The sequence below is a fragment of the Hylobates moloch genome, unplaced genomic scaffold (assembly GCF_009828535.3).
Source record: "Hylobates moloch isolate HMO894 unplaced genomic scaffold, HMol_V3 SCAFFOLD_9, whole genome shotgun sequence".
Classification (NCBI taxonomy): Eukaryota; Metazoa; Chordata; class Mammalia; order Primates; family Hylobatidae; genus Hylobates; species Hylobates moloch.
Window position 1 is genome coordinate 121,766,972 of NW_026652284.1, and position 26,175 is coordinate 121,793,146.

Consider the following 26,175-nt stretch of genomic DNA (forward strand, 5'->3'; position numbering starts at 1 on the left):
TCCTTCTGCAGGATTCCTTCACCCAGGCTCTTGGCTTCCGGGGAAGGGCTGGGCTCCCCACTCACACCCGGCTCTCTGGTGTCCCTGAGGATGTAAGAATCACATCTCCCTTCTACCCACAACTGCATCCTGGCAGCCCAGGCCTCATGAATGCATTTGAGGGGCGCCTATCCCCCAGATTCCCCAGTGAAGGAAAAACAGCCACGCTGACCTTGCTGACATGTCAGAAAGTTAATCTGGGTAGGCTGTTGTGGGGCCGGAGACCACTGCACTTGGAGACTGAATGTGAGAACTAGTTCAGCCCTGTGGAGAAGGGGTGAGCGCCAGGGGCCCACCCAGCCCACCTGCTCAGCGCCCACCTCAACCGAGGGCCACAAGCGGGCAGCTCCCCAGGGCCTGGGCCTCCCTGTCTGCAGCTTGGGGTCCCCCCTTTGGCAGAGGAAGGGAGCTGGGTTGGGAGGAGGGTCCTGGAGGGCGTGAGCAGGAGGTAGCCCCGCCCTTCCCCAGTGCTCACGTCATTAAAGAAGGAGCGTGCGCTGATGGCAACACTGAGGCTCTGGCTCCCTGCGCCCTGCGCGCCCAGGCGGTGCAGCGTGTCTGACACGGTGCCCATGATGCACAGGATCACCTGCTCGCTGCTCTGGAAGAAGCCGTCGAGGAAGGGCCGCAGCTGTCCCCGGAGCAGGCTTCCCTGGGGACGGTGGCGGATGGTGGGCGGAGAGCACCAGGACCCGCTGGCCCCATGCCCCGCCTCACCCTCCCACTTGCCCCCCTCACCCCATCTGCACCAGGGTTGAGGGGGTGGTGATTCAGAGCTGTGGGTCCCGGCCTGGCCCTGCCCGCCATGGGGAGCTGTGGGTCCCGGCCTGGCCCTGCCCGCCATGGGGAGCTGTGGGTCCCGGCCTGGCCCTGCCTGCCATGGGGAGCTGTGCCTCTACCTGGGCTTTGCCCACCAGGAGCTGTGTGGCCTGGACAGGGCGGCCTCTTTTCTTTTTTGAGACAGGGTCTCACTCTGTCACCCAGGCTGGAGTGGAGTACAGTGGTGTGATCATAGCTTACTGCAGCCTTGACGTCCCAGGCTCAAGCAATCCTCCCAACATAGCCTCCTGAGTAGCTGGGACTACAGGTGCGTGCCACCACACCTGGCTATTTTTTTTTTTTTTGGTAGAGATGGGGTCTCACTATGTTGCCTAGGCTGGTCTCCAACTCCTGGGGTTGAGCAATCCACCCGCCTTGGCCTCCCAAAGTGCTGGGATTATAGGCGTGAGCCAACACATTCGACTTGTCTTTTTTTTTTTTAATTAATTTTCAGCCAGTTCTGTCTTCTCCACTTGATTGTGTGTTTGCAGTGAGTTCCTGAGTTACCGGGATGAATGGTCAGGAAGCAGTAGTGTGCCCACCCATGGATGTTGCCTGCCATTGGGCCCCTTAGCAGTGACTTGTGTGCAAACCAGGGTGATTTTTACAACTTGTAAACAAGTTTAAAGCAACTTTGTTGGCTTTCTAAGCTGTTTGCTTTGAAAATATTAAATTCATTTTCAGCAAGTGAGTCGTTCAACAGTCACACTTTCTGAGCATCTATGTTTACAGCCAGTGTTTGAAGACCAAGATTCTGGCCAGGTCAGAACAGGACAACAGAATGAAATTGTAATGGAAATGGTGAGAAAAGAAAATAAAAATGCCTAGCATGGCGTATTTCCGCTCAGTTAGAGTAGAGTGGGGTGGCCTGCCCCAGCCACACCTGGTTCAGCCTGCCCATCCCCAGGCCACAGGCCTCCCTGGCTGGCAGTGCTCTCGTGGCCTGTCTCCTCTGGCCTGCTGTGGCTGCTCGCCCACATCCCACCTGATGCCAGGCGGGGAACCATTCCCTCTTCTCTGGACCTGGTCCTCCTGATCTAGCAGGGTCCTTCTTTGCCTTTATGTATTCCCTGTATTCAGTGCAGGGTACAGAGGAGGCACGTGGAAACTTCCTACTGATCATCTCCCTGCCTGAGAGAACATTTGGTGCACAGATAACTGAACACTGAATGAATGAATGAATGAATGAATGAGGGAGCAAACATATGAATAACTGATTGGGTGAATGAATAGACATATAAAGAATGAACAAAATAAATAATGCAACAATGAGTCACAGATGAAGGACCCAAGGAACATGTGGGTGGGTGGAGGGATATGTGGGTGGATGGGGAGATCGATGGATGGATGAATGGAGGAATGAATGAGTGGGTAGATGGATGGAGGCATGGATAGAGAGATGAATGGGTGGGTCGTTGGTTGGATGGATGGAGGGTTGAATGGAGGAATGAATGGGTGAGTGGATGGATGGAGGCATGGGTGGAGGGATAAATGGGTGAGTGGATAGATATGTAGGTAAATAGTTGGATGGGTTGTTGGATGGATGGAGGCATGGATGGAGAGATGGATGGGTAGGTGAATAGCTGGATGAATGGGTGAGTGGATGGTTGGATGGATGGATGGATGGGTGGAGGAATGAATGGGTAGGTGGATGGGCGGGTGGATGGATGGAGGGAAGGATCAATGGATAGACAGATGGGAAGATGAATGGGTGGGTGGATGGATGGAGGTATGGATGGAGAGATGAATGGATGGATAGGTGAATAGCTGGATGAATGGGTGAGTGGATGGTTGGATGAATGGATGGATGGGTGGAGGAATGAATGGGTAGGTGGATGGGTGGGTGGACGCATGGATGGAGGGATCAATGGATAGACAGATGGGAAGATGAATGGGTGGGTGGATGGATGGAGGCATGGATGGAGAGATGAGTGGATGGGTAGGTGAATAGCTGGTTGAATGGGTGGGTGGGTGGATGGATGAAGGATGGAGGGATGAACAGATCAATGAGGAAGTGCTATCTAGTCTCCATCTTCCATTAAGCACCTACTATGCATCATGCACAATGCAAAGGGCTTTGCCAACTGTGACCCTAATGGAGGTCAGTCTTAACCATGTGGAGGCCTGTGATTGGAACAGAATCATAGTGAACTAGTCTGCTAGGCAAATGACTGGGATCTCTGGAAACGGCCCCTTCTGCTGCCTTCCCATGATGACACTTTTCTCCCACAAGCCCTGAAAATATTTGTGTTCATAACAGCCTCCTCCAACAGCAACAGAAATGGGGGCTGGGCATGTCGCCTTCCCTCTGGGGTCTTAATGCGCCCTGGGGTGGATGAGGGGAGGCTAAGGCTCCACACTTCCTGATCAGGTGAGAACATTTCTGCCTCTAACTCAGCATTTTCATGGTGCAGAGTCAGCCAGGCAGGAAGTTTGCTGCTGCTGCCAGCCAGTGCCCCTAGGGCTGACCACGTGCCAGGGACTGGTCTCTGCATGGCACTCATGACCTGCCTATCACAAGAGGCAGGCACTATTACTGCTCTCATTTTACAGATGTGGTCACTGAGGCCTGGAGAGCCGACAAAGCCTGCCAGTTAGAAGGTGCTGTAGCGGGGATAGGTCCAGGGCCTGGACTCTTAACCACAGCGTGGTGCCCTGGGCCCCCACAGCAAGGGTGATGTCAGTTAAGTGGGGGGCTGTAGCCGGGGTAAGGCCAGATCCCCCAAAGGTGGCATCGCAGGCCTTCCCTCCCACAGCTGTCCATGATGGGGTATGGGTTATTATGGTGATGAGGTAGAATTGGTTGGGACTGGAGAAGTCAGCAATGGGTTGGGGAGACCCATTCATATGATTCTCGAGGGCATTGTCCTCTCTGGGTGAGCCCTGGGATGCCAACTGGTGGGCTTCATGGTGACCACCTGGAGGTCTGCAACAAGGCCCTGCTCTCTTTCAGGTGTGGAGACTCTGTCCCCGGGGAATAGACACTTTGACCCCTCCCACAACCTGCCCCATTCTACAGATGAGGAAACTGGCCCAGAGAGGTGGAGTCAGGTGTCCCAAGCCACACCACCCGAAATGACAGAGCCGGGATTCCAACCCGGTGGCCCTTGCCTACACCCGGTGCACCGGCTGTTCTGTGGGGTCAGGTGTGAGCCAGCCACAGTGCCCGACAGCCCTTACCTTATCTGGGTGGAAGAGGATGTTGCTTAGGCCCTGCAGACTCAACACGCGGACCTCGGGGCTGGGGTCGTGGAGGCCTTGTGCCAGCACGGTCAAGGCAGCTTGTTTGGGAAGCACCTCCAGCAGGGCAGGGCTGTAGAGGAACTGGGGTGGTCCCCAGGAGGGCAGGTAGGTCACTGTTTTTTGAGGCGCCTGCATCTGTGTTGAGGGGTGGGGCTCTAGGACCGGAGTCCAGTGGGAGTTTCAGGGAGGGAGGTTGACCAGCGCCCTCTGGGTATCTTGGTGAACAAGTATTTGAAACCTCCCTGGTTTAACCCCTCAATGTACAGCTGGGGAAACTGAGCCCCAGAAAGGGAAAGGCCTTGCCTAAGGTCACACAGCGAGGCAAGGCCTCACTTTTATCAAGAGCCGGGCTTGTGGGGCACCTGGGGGTAGAGCTCCCGTGGAAGGCGGCCTAGGCAGCTGGTGGGTGGGAGCTGGCATGAGGCATTCACTTGGGTTCCCCTACTAGTGTCAGTTACGGAAGCAGCACCCTCCTCGCCCCAGTCCCACCCCTGCCTGAGCTCGCAGCTGCAAAGTGTGCCACACCCAGCGGCATCTGCTTCTACCCATTCCCCTTTGACTTCACCCTGAGTCCCACAGGCAGGACAGGGCTGAAGTTGGAGCCTGGACCTGCCTGAGTCTGCAGCCAGTGCCCCTTCAACTCTGCAGGGATTGTGCCAGAGAGGGCCGAGTGGGGAGACAGGTCCCCAGAGGCTGCAGCCCCCCTCCAAGGGCTGGGAGTGGGAAGGCAGGGGTACGAGGGGGTCTGTCTGGGCAGCCTCCCTGGTCAGGGCGAGCTCTGGCATGGGTTCTGCCGGGGTGTCAAGGAGGCTGGAGGACGAGGCTTAGGCATCTGAGGTGCTCCCTGCCGGCCTGCATCCCTACCTCGGTGAGGATGAGGATGGCCACCTTCCTGTCACGCTCCTCTGGGCTCTGTAGGCTGGGCAGCAGCTGACGCAGCACCACTGTGATCTGCCTGCAGTGGTTGTGCACCATGGCCCTGCAGGGGCGGGCCTGGGCTGGCGGTCACTGCCCAGAACCCACCCTCCTGCCCCCACCCATCTCATCGGGGCCGGTGTCCCAGAGTGTCCCGACGTGGAGGGCACGTTCCCACTCCCTTTGCACCCACTGGCTGCCCGCTGCGTGCCAGGCTTGGGTCGGACATGCGGGAGACAGAGAAGCAGGCACAGCCCTTGTTCCCTAGGAGGTCACAGGCCAGGGTGAGGGCTGGGGGAAGACACTGCATCAACAGGCTCTGAGTGTGTGCCTGTGACCAGGGGCAGGGGGCTGTGTCCTGTCACTGCAGTCCAGATACCCAGCCCCCTGGATGGGCGTGGCCTGAAGCAGTCTGCCTCGATCTGCCCTGGCCCCACCGTACCTGGCAAGGAGGCCCACGCCCTTTGGGTAGGTGTGGATGGTGGCGAAGAGCTCCCAGGATCCCTGCAGCTCCAGGTGGGCAAAGTCATGCCAGTGCCCCGTGGTGGACAGCAGTCTCTTCAGTGCCTCCAGTGACGTGCTGCAGCTGAACAGAGGGGGCTCAGGGCTTGCCTCAGGCCACAAGTGGCCCCCCTGGGCCACCCCCTGCCCTGGGAAGGGTGCCCAGCTGACCCAGATAGAAAGGCACGTTCTGGTTTCTATGCCTGGCGTCACTGAGGCCCCCTGGGGCTGCTCTCTCCTGCGCTGTTTTACGTGGAAATGCTGGGACCTAGGATTGGCGGAGCTGAGCTGAGCATGGGGAGGCGGCATGTGCCCAGTCAGACCCCGGGCCTTGCTTGGGCAGGAGACCAGGGGGTGCCCTTCTAGGGAAGGGCGCCCTGCTGAAGGGCACCTGCCCTTCAGCTCGAGGATGGCAGCGTTTAAATATGGGCAAAGAGTATGGAGGGTGGCCGTGAGCAAGGGCGTGGGAGAGTCAGGGCGTGTGGCGTAGCGGAGCCCAGAGAAGTGTCCATTCTCCACTCCGGAGACTCTTGCCCTCAGAGGACATGGAGAAACCTGCGGCACTGGCCCTCGCTTGTGAGTGCACGGCTTGTGGTGTCACTGTGTGCTTGGTAGTTGCCAGGTACCATGGACGGTGCCTCACCTGCCCAGCCTGAGGTGGCCCTCTACTGTCACTGTCCTTCAGCAGAGGAGGGAGCAGTCCTGTCACACAGCCTGGCCAGGGGCACAGAGGTGAGGTCAAGCTGGGCCCTGGCTCCAAACCTGCCAGTGATGTCACTGTCACATGATGTCACTGTCACTGAACACAGTCCCTGGGGCACAGGTAGAAAGCCCCAGAATGCAGGCCCATGAAACATGAGATGGCCCTGGCTTGCTGGCCTGTCTCACTGTTCCAGCCACACACCCCCGCCCCGGCCCCTGTGCTCCGTCAGTGTGAGGGCATCACCCTGGATGTGTGAGCATGCCCGGATGAGGCTGTCAGCTTGGACCAGGCATGTTTCTGAGCAGATTTGCAAAACCGAGTGTCAAATGATGAAATGCCATCCGTGAAAGTTCTGACAGTGCCAATCCAAATGCCAGCTGGCTTGTCCTCTTGCCCCGAGCTGTGTCATAAAAAGAGGCAGCGTTTTCCAGGTCACTGGTCTCAGCCACAATGCAACAATCGTTTTCAGAAGAACGGGACTTGGTGGGGGAGTGGCATTTTGTTTGCTCTGGGAGGACTCCGGAAGTGTCTGGTCCTGTGACGTCTTGGGCACTGTGTTGGCTTGTTCTTCAAGATTGCCTTGTCCCAGCAGGGTTTCCAGAAAGATGGGCTGATGCAGCATTCTTGGGAATCCATGCCCAACTCCCCTGCAGGTCCATAGAACCCAAAACCACCTCCAGCCCAGGACTCCCGGCAATGCTCAGGACATATGTCTCCTGAAATCCATACATAGCCCCAGGACCGATGAAGGTGGAGCCCCTTGAGTCTCTGCCTCGCCGTGGACTCAAGGAACCATCCTCTGTTCCTGTTGGTCCCAACATCGCTGCCTGCCTTCAGCCTCTTTGGACACTTGGCATCCCAGTGATGCCTGCCCTATACTCGACCAACTCTACTTTCCCCACTCTGGCCCCGGAGAGGGCAAAGGCACCTGAGAAAGAGGAGGCAAAGCCCCTCTGCTCTCCATGCTCCTCCCCAGCCTGAGGGTCCATGAGACCCTCTTCCTTCTCCCACTACCTCCTCCTCTTCTGGTTTTATTTTTATTTTTAATTGTGGTAAAATGCACATCTCATAAAATTTACCATTTTAAGTGTTCAGGTCAGTGGCATTGAGCACATTCATAATATTATGCAACCATCACCACCATCCGTCTCCAGAACATTCTCATCTTCCCACACTGAAACTCTGTCCCCATTAAACATGAACTCCCCATTCTCCCTCCATCCAGCCCCTGGCACCCAGCATTCTACTTTCTGTAGATTTGGATACTCATGGACCTTAAGTAAGTGGACTCACACAGTATTTGACTCAGCAGAATGTGCTCAAGGTTCATCCATGTCGTAGCATCAGAATTTCCTTCCTTTTCAAGGCTGAGTAGTATTCCATTGTATGGATGGACCACACTGCTTATTCTAATTCACCCATTGATGAACACTTGTGTCGCTTCTACCTTTTGGTTATCGTGAGTAACACTGCTGTGAGCAGGGTGTACAAATATCTGTCCCAGGTGCCTGCTTTCCTTTCTTTTGGGTGTACACCCATTAGTGGAATTCCTGGGCCATATGGTAATTCTATATTTAATTTTTTGGAGGAACTTCCATACTCTATTCCAAAGCAGCTGCACTGTTTTACATTCCCACCAACAGTGCACAAGGCTTCTGATTTCTCCACATCCTCGCCAACACTCATTTTCTGATTTTTTTTGGACAGTAGCCAACCTTCCTCTTCTTTTGATCACAAGCCTTTGGCCCCAAATCCCCGGGGGACAGAGGGAAAGATGAAGATGAGATGACGGTGAGAATGATGAGTGCCTTCGAAATAAAGAGAAACGATGTAGCCCATTCGAATTAAATAGAGTTGGCCCACATGGATGACATGTGAGAACAATGAGAATTCCTTTGTGGGGCAGGGTGGGGACTGGCTGGAGGAGGACCCAGCTGAGAACTGACCGAGGCAGGAAATGTCTCTAAGGAAAAGGCTTTGTTAGTGGAGGAGCAGGGGAGAGGGAGGCCCCTCTGGCAGGCCTGGCAGCACCTGCTGCAGTCCTGCCCGGGGAAGGGTGCCCTGCTCAACCCCACTCGCTGCTTCCTGGTCCCAGAGGCCTGCCCATCTAAGCAGGACATGAGAACTTCAGAGGCTCAGGGCTGGCCTCATCAGGCCTCAAGACTCGCCTGCTGCCCCATGGTGTCCTGTGCCACCCCTGCTGTTTTGGGCATGCAGAGACAGTGGCTACTCAGCACTGTTCATCCAGACGTCCTTCTGGGCCCCTGTCCCCACCTTGACAGTGCCACAGCAGCCTGGCAGGGACCTCAGACCCTGAGCCACCGGGATACACCTGGGTGACACTCTGCTCTCAGGCCTCCCTTCCTCCCTGGCTCCGTGGTGGCGCTGGGTGGCGTGGCTGCTGGTTTGGCAACCAGACCCTGGGCCCCTTCGGAGTGGTGGAAGAGGCCTGGGCCCATCCCGCTCCCTGGAGGGCGTGGGAGCCAGGCCTGGCCAATCAGAGCCACACAGGCCCCTGTGGCCAAGGTGATTGGTTCAGGATTGGGTATGTGAGCCAAGCTAGGCCATTCAGAGCCCAGGACTGTGCCTGTGGTGAGAGTTTTTCCTCTTGGGGCTGCAAGGGCTGCCGGGGCCACCTCCAGACCTCCAGGAGAACCTGCCCAGGAAGGGGCCAGCGGAGCGGCCTGAGCAGAAACCACCCATGGCCCCGCGTGAGGCAGACGTCCCTGCTATATGGGGAGCCCGAGAGAGACAGACAGAGGTCCCAGCTGTATGGGGAGCCCGAGAGACAGACGTCCTTGCTGTTGGGGGAACCCGCAAGAGACAGACAGATGTCTCAACTGTATGAGGAGCCCCCAGTGAGACAGACGTCCCAGCTGTATGAGGATCCCGAGAGAGACAGACAGACGTCCCAGCTGTATGGGGAGCCCAAGAGAGACAGACAGACGTCCCAGCTGTATGAAGAGCCCGAGAGAGATAGACGTCCTTGCTGGTGGGGGAACCCGCGAGAGACAGATGTCTCAGCCGCATGGGGAGCCTCCAGTGAGACAGACAGACATTCCTGTTGTATGGGGAGCCCCCAGTGAGACAGACAGACGTCCTTGCTGTATGGGGAGCCCGCGAGAGACAGACAGATGTCTCTGGCTCTTCGGGACCTTCCAGTCTATGGGTGCGGGCAGTAAAGCAGGTAAAAGGCGCAGATCACAGATGGTAGCTGATGGCGGTGCTGCGGAGAGAATAAAGCAGCAGAGGGTGGGAGGCGCCGAAGGGGCTGCTATTTTAGAGGGTGGTGGGGGAGGCCTCAGCGAGGTGCGGGTGAGCAGAGCCTGCAGAGGCAGGATGGCTGGGGAAAGAACATTCCAGCAGGGGGAGGAGCAGACAGGGTGAGGCTTTCTCCCAACCCTCCCACGTTCCGGGAGGAGAAGGTTTTATTAGCTTATTAGGAAAGATTCATGCATTTTGCATAGTTGAACTGAATAAAAAAGGAACTTCATGCACATTCGAATTCAGAGGCAAGATGAGAAGAAGTGGCATTTTTTTTTTAAGTGACTTGCCTTGGGGAGAGCTGTTAAAACTGACAAATGGCGTGACGCACATCATAATACAAACACATGAAAAGAGTCAGCCCCAGCGGTTTTTAAGGACTTGCTTATTGGATTTTTGGAAATATGACCTGGTGCAGAGGGAAGATGAAGGCAGCCAGCCCTACTGAGGCCAGAATACGGCGCGGGCAACTGGCCATGATGTCAGTCCGAGCATGTGCTGAGGACCAATGAGATGCCCAAGAGGGCCTGGAAAGGCATCTGCCCCCCTGGGTGAGCCCAATTCGCCTCTGCATGGACATGCTGTGTGGCCCAGGGGAAGCCTCTGACCCTCTCTGAGCCTCAGTTGCCTCATCTGTAGAGCAGGGACAATGACATTCATCTCGAGTCCTCACAGGAAGCCCATTGGGGTAAGATGTGGCTCACTGCATGGGTGCTCTTGGTAACTGTCATCCCCTTGGGGTCCCTGTATGGCAGTGACACTAAGTATCTCTACTGCCAAGCACCCTCAGGTGACGGGTAAGCGGGACGAACACCTGCCTGCAGGTGCTGTCCACAGCCCCTGTGGCCCTGGCCGTGGATGGGGCTCGGGTTCATGACTGTTGTGGGTTGAACTGTGTCCCCCCGAAAAGAGATATATTGAAGTCAACCAACGGTACCTGTGACTGTGACCTTATTTGGAAAGAAGGTCTTTGCAGGTGTTATCAAGTTGAGGTCGTTAGGGTGGGGCCCTAACCCAATGATTGGTATCCTTATAAGAAGGGGAAATTTATTCCGATGCTGGATTTAACTGTTCAACTGCTGAACCACTCAACAGACATGAAGGAAAGCTTAATTCTGACAGAGCTGGAAAAAAAAGGGGGGAAATTTAAACACTGGCACACAAGGGAGAATGTCAGGTGACCACAGGGGCAGAGATGAGCGTGGTGTAGCCTCAGGCCCAGGAACACCCAGCGTGGCCATGAGACACTGGGAACCGGAAGCAGTGAGGAGGGCCCTCGCAGGTTTCAGGGTAGCACGCCCTGGTGACACCTTGGTTTTAGACTTCTGGCCTCCAGCACTGGGAGATGTTGCTTTGAGTCCCTGGGGTGCGTGTCTTTGTTACTGTGCCCTATGAGGCTAACACAGTCTTTGCCCTCGGATGCCTGTGGAACCCTGTGTGTGTCTGGCCGGGCCAGGAGGCCTGGGAGGCTCTAGTCTTACCTTTGGGGGCTGGGCATGGCCGCCTCCCGGGCCTGCTGCTTGGGCTGGGGCTCCCCGGGCGGGTTCAGCTCCAAGACATAGTGCTTCTGGGTGAGGAGGGCCAGGAAGAGCTTGGGGTAGGCCTCCTGCACGGCCTGCTTGAACTCCCGGGCAAACTGCAGCTCACGCAGCATGTTCATGGCCTGTCGGGGGCAGGCATGGAGTGAGGCTCCCAGGCCCTGGGTCCCGGGACCAGGGGTTCTGACCTACTGTCCCACAAAAGCCAAGTCCAAGCATGCTCGTCCCTCCCTGCTCCAAGCTCTCCAGGACCAAGTCCAAGTGTCCACATGCTGTCCCTCCCTGTGGGGCCTGACCCCTGTGCCTCTGCAGCCTCAGCCTGGCCCTCTCTTGCACCCTCTGGACCCACCGCTTGGGTCTCGCTGCTGCTGGATGGCCTAGTGGTCCCCAGCCTCCCCCAGCTGTCCACCTGGATGCTGTCCACTCTACACCCCTGCAGACCTCCACCTTGACCCAGGGCCTCCCTCAGACCGCACACTGGATGCCACCATCTGCCCTCTGCACTTTGCTCCTGTCTGAGGGGTGACCTGCTGGCGTCTGGGCCCTCTGCTCTGTTGCCTTGAAGGCAAGATCCTGTGCTGTGTGGTCCCACGGTACCCTCAGCTCTGTGGTTGGCACACAGCAGGGCCTGATGCCTGGGAGTTGGGGAACCCATGGCCCTGGAAGGCAGAGTCAGCTGATAGTAGTCCCCAACCCCAAAGGCCTGCTGTGCCTGCTGGGGCCTTCAGTGCAGTATGTTCTCAGGGTGGGGCCAGCACTGAGCAGTAACAACTGGGGGAGGGCAGGAACTGGTGGTGTGGTGGGGTGCAGGGAAGGCTCTCCTGCTACCCCTGGGTGGGTCTCACCCACGCTGCTGTGTGGTCCTCTGGTAGGGGGGCAGCATCAGCCCAGGGCTGACCACGGTGGGGGTGTTGGGGACGGCCAGCCAACAAATCCCCGGGCCGAGGGGGTGCTCCCCCGCCAGCTGCCATTGTTAAGCCCTCATCACACCCCTGCTGCAGGCAGCAGCTTGTCTGGAGGGCTCTGGGTGGCAGGGGAGCTGCTGTGAGCTCTGGGCCACTGCTGGGGGGCCTTTGGGGCAGGGACTCAGCCTGGAAAGCTCTAAACAGGAACACAGCTGTGGCCTCATCAGGGTCCAGGTAAGGGGGACAGGTGTGGCCATGCCAGGAGGGGAGCTCCTGGCTCCTGGGAGTGTGGAAGCAGTGCTGGGCTTATGAGGAAAACCAGGGGCTTCCTACAGGGGGGTGGCGGCTGCAGAGGGCAGCCTCTAAGATTCCTCTAGAATCTATGACTGCCCAGAACCCAAGCATGGGGAGGGCTCTCACGTCTCTCCACATCCTTCCCTCTCCCCAAAGCCCCTCTCTGAGGCCGCCCCACAGTGAGTGAGTGAGTGAGTTCCCTTGCCAGCCCAGGGGACTGACACAACTGTCCTGATTCACAGACAGGAGCTCACAGCCCTCGGCCAGGTGGTGGGAGCTGGGCCTGTGTAGTCAGCCCTGGGCGGCTTTCCTCCCGGCTGGGGCTGGATTGGGTTTCTGCAGCCTGGATATGGGGTGCCCCCCTACAGCCTGGCACAGAGTGAGTGCCTGAGGTGCCGCCTACTTCTGACGGGGCGGTGGCAGAGACTCACAGCCAGCGAGCGCAGGTAGGTCTTCTCCTTGGGGCAGGGGCTGCTGTCGCTGGCACCGGTGGGCAGGGGCCGCTCCTGCAGCCACGCCAGCAGCATGGTCAGCACCAGGTGGCTCGTGGGCTGCTCGGCCCCCAGGGCCCTCCACAGCTGGAAGGTGTGGCTGTGGGCGGAGAGGGCATGTGAGGGCAGTGCTGCCACCGAGGCCTGGCTGGACTCAGCCACATGAGCAGGTCACCATCACCAGGGCCTGGGTGCCTGGGACAGCGAACTTAGGCTGGGTCCTGAGCCGGACCCTAGTGGGATGGGGCTCAGGGCAGATACGAGCATTGCAGGTCGGTGTAGGAGGGGCCCAAGGCGGGGGCTGGACAGGAGGCCCCAGTCCCTGCCTGTGGTCTCACATCCACACCAGCCTCCTCCTGGATCTCCCCGCTTTCAGGGTCTCTCCGCTAGCTCCTCACTCATGCTGGAGGTTTCCTAGTGTGCCCTGTCTCCCAACTGCTTGTCATCTTCCCTGGCTCCCAGGTCCTGCAGACCACAGCCCCAGCCGGCACTCAAAGTCACGGCCTCCAAGCCCTCTGCTCTCTGACCTCCAGCCCCTGCCTGTCCTTCCCTTCCTCTCCTTCCCTTCCTCTGGGCCCCCATATGTGCAGTCCTGGTGTTTAGAGCACTCCTTGTCCCTGACTAATTCCCCCTCAGCCCTTGGGGCTCACCACAAAGTCTCTTCCCTCTGGAAGCCTTCCCTGACTGCTCCCTCCTAGTCGGGGTTTGCTGGGATCGAGCTCCTCAGGCCCAACCTGCCTCAAGTGACAGGTCCTCACTAGCCTGAGCACAGTGCTTTACAGTTTGTAGAGTGCCCATTTTGCAGATGGGGCCACTAAGGACTGGAGAGAGGAGACCTGTCCTGATCAAGGCCCTGTCTTGGAACTGGGGAGCCTGGAGGCCAGGGCTGTCCAGTCCTGTGGCCTTTCCATGGTTCCATGGGGCATGGCTCAGTGAGGCCTGGAGGGAAGGAAGGGACAGCTGGGTTGCCCTGAGATGCTGGTGACCACGATGGCCCTGTTTACTGCCCTAAATGGTCTTTGGGTCTGAATGTTGGGTAGAAGGGGTTCGAGGGGCAGGAGGGCCCCTGGCATGAGGAGGCTGGGGCTGGGAGGACCACAGAAGGGTGGCTCCATGCGCTCCCACCCCTGCTTTAAGACAGACTCAAGGGTGGCTGCCCTTAAAACCCTGGGGAAGCCACTCCAGGACCATCTGACCCTTGGCTAGGTGGGCACGGCAGCTCGGAGGACTCTAGGAGTTTCCACCCAGCTGGAAAGAGGGGGGCCTTTGGAGTCAGAAGGATCTAGGCTCAGACCCCCATCCACTCTGCCCCATGCTGGCTGTGTGACCTTGGGGGAGTCACTTAACTCCTCTGAGCCTTGGATTCCTGGCCGCAGAGAAGTGGGCAACACCTGCCTCAAGAGGCTTATGCGGGAGGATTCTCCCCTGAGAATGGGCGTGCATGCCCAGAGGGCGGGTGTTTCTATTCTGCTGCCTGCAGGCCTGCCCCTCAGTCAGCAGGTGTGAGCCGAGCGCCATTGCGTGCAGACAGTGTCCCAGGGGACCAAGCAGTGGCAGAATTGGTAGGGGTCCCCGACTTCCTGTGCATGACAGCCTTGCGGGGACACAGCAGGAAGTGCAGTGTGCCACATGCTCAGTGCTGCTCAAAAGAAAAAAGCAGTGTGGGGGGCAGGGGGAGAGTCTGGGTGCCTTCGGTTTCAGACAGGGCAGTCAGGGACGCATCCCCTGAGAAGGGTACACTTGAGCAAAGCCCTGAGGATATCGGGAGGGAGCCAGGCAGTGATGCGGGGGAGAGAAGCTTCCAGACAGACAGCGCTGAGGCAGCTCAATCCTGGTGTGTTCAGGGGACAGAAAGAAAGGCCAGTGTCATTGGGGTGGAGTGGGGAGGGGAGAGGAGGAGAGGAAGACAGTGATGTCATCGGGGCCACAGCACAACCTTGATGGCTGCTGTGGAGGCTTTGGCATTGGCTTTGAATGAGACGGGACCACTGGAGGATTTTACACAGAGACGTGGCATGGGCCTAGGTGTGTTCTTCAAGGACGGGGGGGCGATTGGAAGTGGGCAAGTCACTGAAGGTGAGAGCCAGTGGTGTCCTGGACTAGGGTGGTGGCAGCGGGGGCAGGACACAGGTGGAGGTGGAGCTGGCAGTGTTTCCTAGGGGATGGGATGTGGGTGTAGAGAAGAGTCGGATGGCACCAAGAATTCCAGCCTGAGGTGCTGGGAGCACAGAGTCACCAGGTATGACATGGGGAAGGCTGCAGGAGGGGCAGGTTGGGGGAAGCCAGGGGTGTGGCCTGGCTGGGTCAGTGGGAGACACCTGTGTGACATCCAAGGGCTGCTGTCAGGGGGTTGGGGGAGAGGCCTGGGCCAGAGGTGTCAGTATTTAGGGGATATTTGAAGCCATGGGAATGGATGTGGCCACCTTGAAACTGAGTGTAGCTGAAGAGGAGGTCAAGGGTCAGCCCTGTGGCCCCAGGGCTATGAAATCTGGGAGATGAGGAGGAGCCAGTGGAGAAGGCTGAGCAGGAGTGGCCGGGGAGGTAGGGGGAGAGCCAGGGAGGGCAGTGTTCCCAGGAGGAGAGAGTCACTGACTGAGTCAAATTCTGCTGACAGGTCACATAAGGTGGGGACGGAGAATGGACCATTGGACCTAGTGACATGAGGTTACTGGTGACCTTGACGAGAACCATTTTATTGGAGCAGCAGTGGACAAAGTCTGGTTCGTGTGGGTCTGAGAAGGAATTGGGAGCTACAAGTCACAACCCAAAGACAAACAAGCCAATTCAACAGTGGAGAAAGGGCTTGAACAGGCATTTCTCCAAAAAAGATAGACAAATGGCCAATGAGCACATGAAGAGCTGCTCAGGGAAACACAAATCGAAATATGTCACTTCACACCTCCTAGGATGGCTACAGCCCCTAGAGGAGAAACACCAAGTGCTGGTGAGTATGTGGAGAAACAGAAACCCTGGTACCTTGCTGGTGAAAATAGAGAAGGGTGTAGTTGCTATGGAAAATGGTATGGCAGTTCCTCAAAAAGCTAAACATAGTACTGCCACATGGCCCAGAATCTTCACTCCTAGGTACACACCCAAAATAGCTGAGAGAAGGGACTCGAACGTGCTCGTATGCCAATGCGGACAGCATCGTTATTCATGACGGCCCAAAGGTGGAGGCAGCCCGAGTGTCCATCAACAGATGAATGGACCTACCCATGCAGTGGATCATTATTCAGCAATGAAAAGAAATGAACTTCCGATACGTGCTACGGCATGGATGAACCTTGAAAACATTAGGCAGAGGGAAAGAATCCAGACCCAAAAGGACAAATATTATATCATTCCACTTACATGAAATGTCGAGAATAGTCAAATTCATAAGACAGAAAGTAGATTAGGGGTTATCAAGGGCTATGGGGAGGGGAAGATGGGGAATTATTATTTAATAGTTACACAGCTTCTGTTTGGAGTGATAAAAAAGTTTCAGAATTAGACAGTGGTGATAGCTGTGCAACAAATATAATTAATGCCACTGAATCATACACTTAAAAGTGAATAAAATGACAAAGTTTATATTATACATATTTTACTACAATTAAAAAATAATGTAATATGCCAAACCCATTGAATTGTACACTTTAAATGGCCAAATTGTATAGTATGTGAGTTGTATCTCAATAAATCTGTTTTTTAAAAAAATGAATGAGTAGTGGTACACTAAGCTACTTGAATCAGCTCCTCCATTGAAAACAACTACAAAGGTTGGAGAAAATATAAACATGTAGGCTGGGCATGGTGGCTCACACCTGTAACTCCAGCACGTTGGGAGGCAGAGGTGGGTAGATCACTTGAGGTCAGGAGTTCGAGACCAGCCTGGCCAACATAGTGAAACCCCATCTCTACTAAAAATACAAAAATTAGGTGTGGTGGCACGTGCCTATAATTCCAGCTACTTGGGAGGCTGAGGCAGGAGAATAGCTTCAACCTGGAAGGCAGAGGTTGCAGTGAGCCAAGATTGTGCCACTGCACTTCAGCGTGGGTGACGAAGTGAGACCCTGTCTCAAAAAGAAAAAAAAAAAGAAAATATAAACAAGGGTCCTGAGACTATTAAAGAGATGACAAGACTGTAAGAAATTGCAAGGCCAACATGTGGGGAATATGATGACCCTGAGGGGTTGGGAGCAGGAAAGCTACTGAGGCCTTGGGGGAATCTGACAATTCTGGAAAATTAGATCCTTTGTTCTGACAGACTTGTGGGATGAAGGGACAGAGACCTAAGCTCAGAAACTGTACAAGGTGGTTAATCTCATAGGAGACCCTCGGCCACTTCCAGGCTGGTGCCTAAGCGGGTGTGAAAAACCCAAGCAAATTTCAGCCACGTTTGAATTGAATGGGGGCATCTAGGGAATCTGAAGCACTGGATTTGGCTTAAGGTAATCACGGGCTCACCTTAGGTATCCTTTGGTGCTCGGCAGAGACAAAGACAAGTTGTTTTTGTTGGAGGAAAATACCTTAATTGTGGGCCCCAAATCATTCCTACATTTTTTTTTTTCCCAAAAACAACATCCAGTATGTAGTCAAAGATAATCAGACACATGAGGAAGGCAGACTCCATCAGTAACATACAGCAAGAATAACAAATAAAGTAGACCCGAAAACTTAGATATTAGAATTGTCAGGCATGAACTATGAAACAAATACTTGATTATGAATACAGAAATAAAAGACAAGCTTAAAAATGTCTTCAGGGACTAGGAACCTGTAAGTGATAGAGCAGGCGAGAAAAAGAACCAAAATGACATTTTAGAAATAAAGAATGCCCAATCTGAAATAAAAAAAATGCAATGGAAAACTTTAATGTCATATTGACATGGTTAAAGGAGAATTAGTGAACTAGAAGATAACTCAAAATAAATTATACAGAATTCAGCAACGAAGGACACAAATATGGAGAAGCAGAAGGGAAGTAAGAAATTGTGTTGAATATCTTCCGCTTGCCCCTGCAGATATAATCTCTGCTGTTCCCCATCCTGCCTCATGCCCCAGGAAGCTGACCTGTACAGACTGCATCAAGAAGCTCTCTTGACCTTTGGCTTCCAGTTGACTTGGCTAATGGTAAGCACTAGCAGGAGGTCAGAAGGTGGGAGTGGAGGGAAGTCAGGGTATTTATACCACAGAGTCTCTCCCTGTGGGTGGCCACAGGATTGCCGTGTCCATCTGTCCTGTGGTCTAGCCATATAGACATCCTTGGTTCTGGGAGCACTCCCATTCCCTGCCCCTTTAGGTCTAGAAGGCGGCAATGACTCAGCATTGTTACTTTTCCTGGGGCACTGGCCCCTCCCCGTCAGTCACATTAAACTCTACCCTTGTCCAATAGCTTCTTTTATTGAATTTTCCACCTCAACCAATTTGACTGTGTTGTCTGTTCCCCTCAGCACTCTGAGTGATCTAGTGAAATAGAGGATATGGTGAGATATTGACATGTGCCTAATCAGTGCCCTAGAAGGAAAGTGAGAGAGAATGCAGGAGAAGCACTCTGTGGAGAGATAATGGCTGGGATTCTTCCAGAACCAGAATATTCCAGAACAGGAATTCAAGACAGGATGAACATAAAGAAATCCATTCCTAGACACACTGTGGTGACTTATCAGACAAATAAAAACAAACAAAACAACAAACTTTCCCGAACCAGAAAAAACCAGAGTACTGTAAAACCAGTCACAGGGTAAAAAGCACATAGCATGATGAAAAGAGCAGCAGTCCTGCTGACAGCTGACTTCTCAACACAGCAATGGAAGCCAGTGACAGTGGGATGTTAGCTTGGCGTGCAGAAAGAAAATAACTGGAATACTGAATTCTATACCCAGTGAAGGGTCTATCAAGATTGAAGATGAAATAAAGACATTTTCATATAAAAACTGAAAGCATTTGCTGACAACAGACCCAAACTAAAGGGGGTTCTAAAGGATGTGCTTTAGGTTGGAGGAAAATGGCCTCAGGTGAGGGGTGTGAGGCTTAAAAAGAAATGAAGAGCAAAGAAAATAGTGAAAATGTGGGCAACCCTAAATGAATATTGACTTGTGAGATTTAAAAATATACAGAATTAAACAACAAGGGCATTAAAATTGGGAGTGTGTTAAGTCAGTTGAAGACTCTGAAGGTTCTTTTTTTTTGGTCTTGAAAGAAAGTAAAGATGGTAAATTCAATCCCAAATATATAAACAATTATATTACATGTAAATTGAATAAATGCTTCAATTAAAGACAAAGGTCATCAGGCTATAAAAACCCAACTAAGTGCTGTTTACAAAAGACACATCTAAAACAAAAGAATGTAGAAATAGCAAAAGTAAAAGTCTGGAAAAAGGCATACTATGCAATATCAACAAAAGAAAACTGGTGTTATTATATGACTAGAGACTTAATATTAGACAATATAAACTCTAAAAAACTATAGTAATATTAGGCAAATGGAAATCTCCAAGTATATGCAACATAATGCCCTTCATATGAAAGTATAAAAATTATAACTCACATGAAATTATAATTTATATGAAATTAGGAAAACAATAAAGTACTTTTAGGAATATGTTTAGGTGCAAGAAAACTAAACAAAGGGAAAGCAACCGAATGATGAACCTTAGGGTGAGCCAGGGGACTGGAAATTAGCAATGGCGGACAACACAACAGAAACGTGTGTGGGATACTTGAATAGGCATATCACCAAAGAGGCTAAAAAGAAATGAAAAGATGTTCAACTTCTTTATTTAATCATAAAAGTGGAAACGAATACCACAATACTGATTAATAGCACCACCAGATTGACTAAAACTTTGATTACTGGCTAAAAAGTGAATGCTAAGTGTTAGTAAACTGCAGAGTAACAGGAACTCTAAAAAAAATACTGCTGAGAGTGTGAATCAGTACAAGCTCTTTGGAAACATTTTGCATTATGTATTAGAGTTGGATATATGTATAGCTTTATGATGCAGACATTTCCATCCTAGATGCATACACTGTGGAAACTGAGAACTTATGTACATCCAGGCATATGTATAAGCAAATTCACTGCAGCATTGCTAACCATGGTACCAAATAGGAAATGACCCAAATGTTGACCTATAGTGAAAAGAATAATTGGCATTCATAAAATGGAATACTATACAGCAACAAAAATGAATGAACTACAACATGTTAAAATGAATCTTAGACATATCATACTGGAGGAAAAAAAAAAGCCAGACATGCTGGGCATGGTGGCTCATGCCTGTAATCTCAGCGCTTTGGGAGGCCAAGGTGGAAGGATTGCTTGAGGCCAGGAGTTTGAGATCAGCCTGGGCAACATAATGAGACCCCATCTCTTCAAAAAAAATAAATTAGCCAGGTGTGGTGATGCATGCCTGTAGTCCTAGCCACTCATGAGGCTAAGGTGGGAGGATCACTTGAGCCCAGGAGTTTGAGGTTACAATGAGCTATGATTGTACCACTACACTCCAGCCGGGGCAACTAAGCGAGACCTTGTCTCAACAAACAAACAAACAAACAAACAAACAAACAAACAAACACCCAAGCCAGACAACAGAAGATATTGGAAGACTACATATTGTACAATCCTGCTTATACTTTTAGGACACACCCCACAGTGATTTCATGTATTTTTGAGAAAGAAAAAATGGCCAAGATGGGAGTCTTATAGGAGACCCCAACATAGAGCTGGGACCCAAAGGTCTGCATGTACGGTTTAAGGGTGATCAAAATAAACAAACAAAACTCGGCCCTGCAGAAAGAAAAATCGAGAAAACTGTCATGCTTCAGTCAGCACACTGGGTGGAAGTGGGAAGGGGTACGGATATCCTGAGGATTTGAACCCAAACCTGTTTGGATGCCTGAATTCACACCAATGTGGCCCAATAAAATTTCAAGCAGAGACTTTTAAATTTAAAGTGGTCTCAAACTAACAGTGCCCCCAGGTGACTGGCAGAAAACTATATAAATCCAGGTGTAAGGCACCATCAATGTAAAATGCACCCTGATTTCATAAATGTTAAAATGTAAAAAAAAAAAATGCTTCTTAGAATTGAGGAAATAAGATAAAAATTCCAACACAATAAAATAGAGCTGTAAACTTCTAGGTAGCTGAAGACGATGCCTGTTGCCTAGGCCTCCGCCTCCTAAAATTTCCTTGAGATACAACAAAAAAACAAGAAGGGAAATAAAAATGCACAAAAACTATGACTCCAGTGCAAATTCAGAGAGTTCCCAAACTTCAAAATTAAGCAGAAAGAGAAGAGTATCAACCTTAGCATGAAATCTCTACTGCTCCCGCCCTATCCCATTCTACCATAAGGCTTTGATAAAGGCAGGCTGAGAGAAACTGGGGGGGAAAGAGGGAAGGGAGGAGCTAGCAACAGGGCTTGAGATTGATATAAAGCCTAAAGCACCTTCTAGAAGACTAAGTCCACCCTAAGTCTTAAAAAAAAAAAAAAAGTTCAAGTGTCAGAGCCCCAATCACAGAGAAGTGACACAAAATTATGCCTGATTTGGAGGGCGGTCTTCAAAATGCACAGATTTTGGGAAAGGAAAGTGCAAAAAAGAAAGCAGAGGTATCTTTTGCAGATTAGGTAGCGATAGGGAAAGAGGTAAAAGGGAAAAATGTACAGCTCTGCAATAGAAATGGAACCAAAACATTGGAGGATCCATAATCCTTTTGCTTACCACCCAGTCTATTAAATTATCTGGACTTTGCTGTATTGACAGAAGAGGGTGCCATTGAACTTAAAATCATATAAAACACTCAAAGAACACAAACATGAACAGGAACAAAATTAACAGATCCATAGAATTATTTTAAAAAATGAGAAAACAAAAATCAGCACACACAAAATAAGGAACTCCTCCTGGAAAAAATCACGATGCAGGAAAAAACCCTAAGACAACATTCACTCTACATGTCATTAAATATGCTCAAATAAGCATTTAAAGATATGAAAACTACCTTGAATTATGAGTTCAAAAAAGGACAAAAAAATCCAACAGGAGATGAAAAGAGAGTTGACTGACTTCAGGAAAGAAATGGATGAGATGAAAAAATTATCTCAGAAATGAAGAAAGATTACAAGGTGTCCATGAGAGATAAGATTCAAATGATAATTTAATAAGGGGCATTTAGGAAAACAAGAAAAGCAACCAAGAGAATGAAAGTGAATTTAAGAAAGAGTAAAAGGGGTCAGAAGGAAAGTAGTGAAAATGGAAGACAGGAGGAATAGCATTTGTATTATTGGAGTCCCTGAGGAAGAAAAACAGCAATGGAACATGACTAATATTTAAAACTGTAACCAAGAAAATTTTCCAGGAATAGCAACCTCAAAAAAATTTCAATTCTATTTTTCTTCTGCCTGTGGACGCCCCTGAAGAAGCATCATTAAAGTCTCTCTTCTTCCTGCTGTCATGCCTAAGTCAGAGTCTCCTAAAGAGCCCGAACAGCTGAGGAAGCTCTTCATTGGGGGGTTGAGCTTTGAAACAACAGATGAGAGCCTTGAGGAGCCATTCTGAGCAATGGGGAATGCTCACGGACTGTGTGGTCACGAGAGATTCCAACACCAAGCGTTCCGGGGGTTTTGGGTTTGTCACATATGCCGCTGTGGAAGAGGTGGATGCAGCCATGAATGCAAGGCCACACAAGGTGGATGGAAGAGTTGTGGAACCAAAGAGAGCTGTCTCAAGAGAAGATTCTCAAAGATCAGCTGCCCACTCAACTGTGAAAAAGATATTTGTTGGTAGCATTAAAGAAGACACAGAAGAGCATCACCTAAGGGATTATTTTGAACAATTTGTGCTAAACCACGAAACCAAGGTGGCTATGGCAGTTCCAGTAGCAGCAGTAGCTATGGCAGTGGCAGAAGATTTTAATTAGGAAACAAAGCTTAGCAGGATAGGAGAGCCATAGAAGTGACAGGGAAGCTACAGGTTACAACAGATTTGTGAACTCAGTCAAGCACAGTGGTGGCAGGGCCTAGCTGCTATAAAGAAGACATGTTTTAGGCAAATACTCATGTGTATGGGCAAAAAACTCGAGGACTGTATTTGTGACTAATTGTATAACAGGTTATTTTAGTTTCTGTTCTGTGGAAAGTGTAAAGCATTCCAACAAAGGGTTTTAATGTAGATTTTTTTTTTTGCTCCCATGCTGTTGATTGCTAAATGTAATAGTCTGATCGTGATGCTGAATAAATGTCCTTTTTTTTTTTTTTAATGTGCAGTGTAAAGTTAGTCTACTCTGAAACCATCCTGGTAAATTTCCCCAACAGTGTGAAGTTAGAATTCCTTCAGGGTGATGCCAGGTTTTATTTGGAATTTATGTACAGCCTGCTTGGGTGGAGACGCCATTGTCTTCAGAAACCTTGGTGTAGTTGAACTGATAGTTACTGTTGTGACCTGAAGTTCACCATTAAAAGGGATGGCCCAAGAAAAATAGTGGAATTATTGGTTATAAAAATGATTGTTGGCACATCCTATGAAATATATGTAAATTGAATAACGGTACCAGATAAAACTATAGATGGGAATGAAGCTTAGGTATTATCCATTATCATGTGTAATCAATAAATGATTTAATTCTCCTGAAAAAAAAAAGATCGCAATCTACATAATCAAAGGATGTACCAGGTGCCTGGGAACATTAACCCAGAATGATCAGCTTTGAGACATTTCCTAACTAAATGATTAGATTTCAAAGATTACAAAAAAATCTTAAAGTCTCTGGGCAAAAAGATCAAATAACTTACAAATGCCAAAAAAACCCCTATTGTCATTAACTTTTAAAAAACAATGCAAGGCAACGATGAAACAGTATTTAAAAAATACTTAATAAAATAAAATGTGAACAAAGAATTTTATATCCAGCCAAACCATTCTTCAAATAAAGAACTTTCAACGTAAAAGAACCTAAAGAATTCTGAATCTTTTGGAGGATGAGCTTCTTCAGACTAAGCTGACTGGAAAACTTCAGCCTAGGAACTGATGGTGTGCCTGTGAACACAGTGTGGAGATGAGGGTGGAGCAGTAGAGTGTGAATGTTCATTGTTTTGACAAAGTACAAATATGTAACTGAAAAATGGGAGAAGAAAGGAGACAGAAAGAGGAAAATAGAATAATGTCACTGATTGTTGTGCAGAAAACAGGTGGGAATTAAAGAGTATTGGGGTAGGAGGTGGGACATGGACACAGGACCAAATTGAGGACTAGCTATCACAGGGATGGGGCAGAAGCACCTTTCCATAAGGCACGCCCACCGGTGTGCCATGTCAGTTTACCATTGCCATGGCTACACCTGGACGTTACCACCTCTTTCCACGGCAATGACCTGACGACCCTGAAGTTACCACCCTTTTTCTAAGAATTTCTGCATAACCTACCCCGTAATTTGCACATAATTAACTGCAGAAGTGCCTCTGAGCTGCTCCTCTGGGCTCACGGCCTCTAGGTAGCCCTGCTCTGCAAGGAGCAGGCCTCTGCTGCTGCTGTGCATGGCCACTTCAATCAAAGTTGCTGTCTAACACCATGGGCTTGCTCTTGAATTTTTTCCTGGGCAAAGCTAAGAACCTTCCTGGGGTAAGCCCCACCTTTGGGGCTCACCTGCCCTGCATTAGTATCAAATAAAAAGGATAAACCTGGCCGGGCACGGTGGCTCATGCCTGTAATCCCAGCACTTTGGGAGGCTGAGGGGTGTGGATCACCTGAGGTCAGGAGTTCAAGACCACCAGCCTGGCCAACATGGCAAAACCCTGTCTTTGCTAAAAATACAAAAATCAGCCAGGCATGGTGGTGCATGCCTGTAATCCCAGCTACTTGGGAGGCTGAGGCAGGGGAATTGCTTCAACCCAGGAGGCGGAGGTTGCACTGAGCTGAGATTGCACAATTGCACTCCAGCCTGGGTGACAGAGCAAGACTCCACCACACACACACACACACACACACACACACATAAACCGGATGTTAAAAGGCTGAATAATAAAATGGGGACTAAGGGACTAAGGGCATTAAAATAGGTTAGGAGCACAAAGGTAACAACTAGGACAAAAATACATTTCCTAGATTAAAACAAAATTGAAGTCAAAGAGCAAAGAATGCACCTCTTGTAGAAAAAGAAACAGCAAATATAATGAAATACACACAACTACAAAATATCATGACAGACAAACATATCAATCGCATCAATATCGACAAGCTTCACTCACCTATTACAAAAGATTTTCAATTTAGATTACAAATCAGGACAAACTTTGTGCTGCATATAAGATGCAGACCTAAAACAAAGGGATTCCCAAAGGCTAAAATAAAGAAGTAGAGAAATGCATACTGGGCAAATGGACAAATAAAAAAGCAGCTTAATGATTCTGAACAGACAGTAGAATTCAAGTCCCCAAAGCATTAAATGTGACAAAGCAGGGCATCTCAATACTAAAAGTCACGGTTCATAAAGATAGAATACTTATGACTATGTGAGTGCCAAATAACATGGCAACCACCTTCACAAAGTAAAAGTCCAGGAATTGAAAGTATAGATAGAGACACACCAACGTTTCTTTAGTGAGACTTTAACACACACTCAGTCCAAAACAGATCAAGAGGACAGAAATTAAGTATGTAGAAAGCCTCGACAACACAATCAAGGTAAACCTTATACATATAGAGGCACACCTCGTTTTACTGTGCATCACTTTATTGTACTTGGCGGATATTGCATTTTTTACGAGTTGAGGGTTTGTGACAACCCAGCATTGAGCAAGTCTGTTGGTGCCATTTTTCCAGCAGCGTGTGCTCACTTCATGCCTCTGTGTGATATTTTGGTAATTCTCACAGTATTTTAAACATCCTCATTATTATTAATCTGTCATGGTGATCTGTGATCAGTGATCTTTGCTGTTACTATTGTAATTGTTTTAAGGCACCATGAGCCACACCCATATAAGATGCCAAACTGAATCCATAGATGTTGTGGGTTCTGACTGCTCCACCCACTGGCTGTTCCCCCATCTCTCTGCCTTTCCTTGGGCCCCTCTATTCCCCAAGACACAACAACATTGAAATTAGGCCAATTAATAACTTAACACGGGCTCTAAGTGTTCAAGTGAAAGGAAGAGTCCCATTTCTCTCACTTTAAATCAAAAACTAGAAATGATTAAGTTCAGTGAAGAAAGCATGTTGAAAGCCAAGATAGGCCCAAAGCAAAGACTCTTTTGCCAAACAGTGAGCCAAGCTGTGAATGCGCAGGAACAATTATTGAAGGAAATGGAAAGTGCTGCTCCAGTGAACACACACATATGAAGAAAGTGAAACAGCCTTATTGCTGATACGGATAAAATGTTTTAGTGGTTTGAAGAGAAGCTCAAACCAACCACAACATTCTCTTAAGCCAAAGCCTGATCTAGAGCAAGGCCCTAATTCTTCCACCCTATGAAGGCT

General features: G+C 50.5%; 1 protein-coding gene and 1 non-coding gene across 10 annotated transcripts in view; one reads left to right on the top strand and one right to left on the bottom strand.

Annotated features, from left to right (window-relative positions):
• LOC116813629 (maestro heat-like repeat family member 5) overlaps nt 1-26,175 on the bottom strand; it is a 71,738-nt gene that overhangs the window by 2,314 nt on the left and 43,249 nt on the right. For 8 of the 9 annotated variants that reach the window (XM_058444152.1, XM_058444153.1, XM_058444155.1 and 5 more), the window contains 6 exons: nt 12,653-12,812; nt 10,966-11,147; nt 5,459-5,602; nt 4,966-5,080; nt 4,039-4,182; nt 515-691 (listed from right to left, as the gene is read on the bottom strand). In XM_058444152.1, the coding sequence (XP_058300135.1) occupies nt 515-691; nt 4,039-4,182; nt 4,966-5,080; nt 5,459-5,602; nt 10,966-11,147; nt 12,653-12,812 (922 nt within the window). The remainder of the gene's footprint in view (nt 1-514; nt 692-4,038; nt 4,183-4,965; nt 5,081-5,458; nt 5,603-10,965; nt 11,148-12,652; nt 12,813-26,175) is intronic. The other variant, XM_058444149.1, reaches the window with a different exon arrangement.
• LOC116814022 (small nucleolar RNA SNORD5) lies at nt 10,534-10,608 on the top strand. The gene has a single exon (XR_004371125.1). It is a non-coding gene; the product is annotated as a small nucleolar RNA SNORD5 (small nucleolar RNA).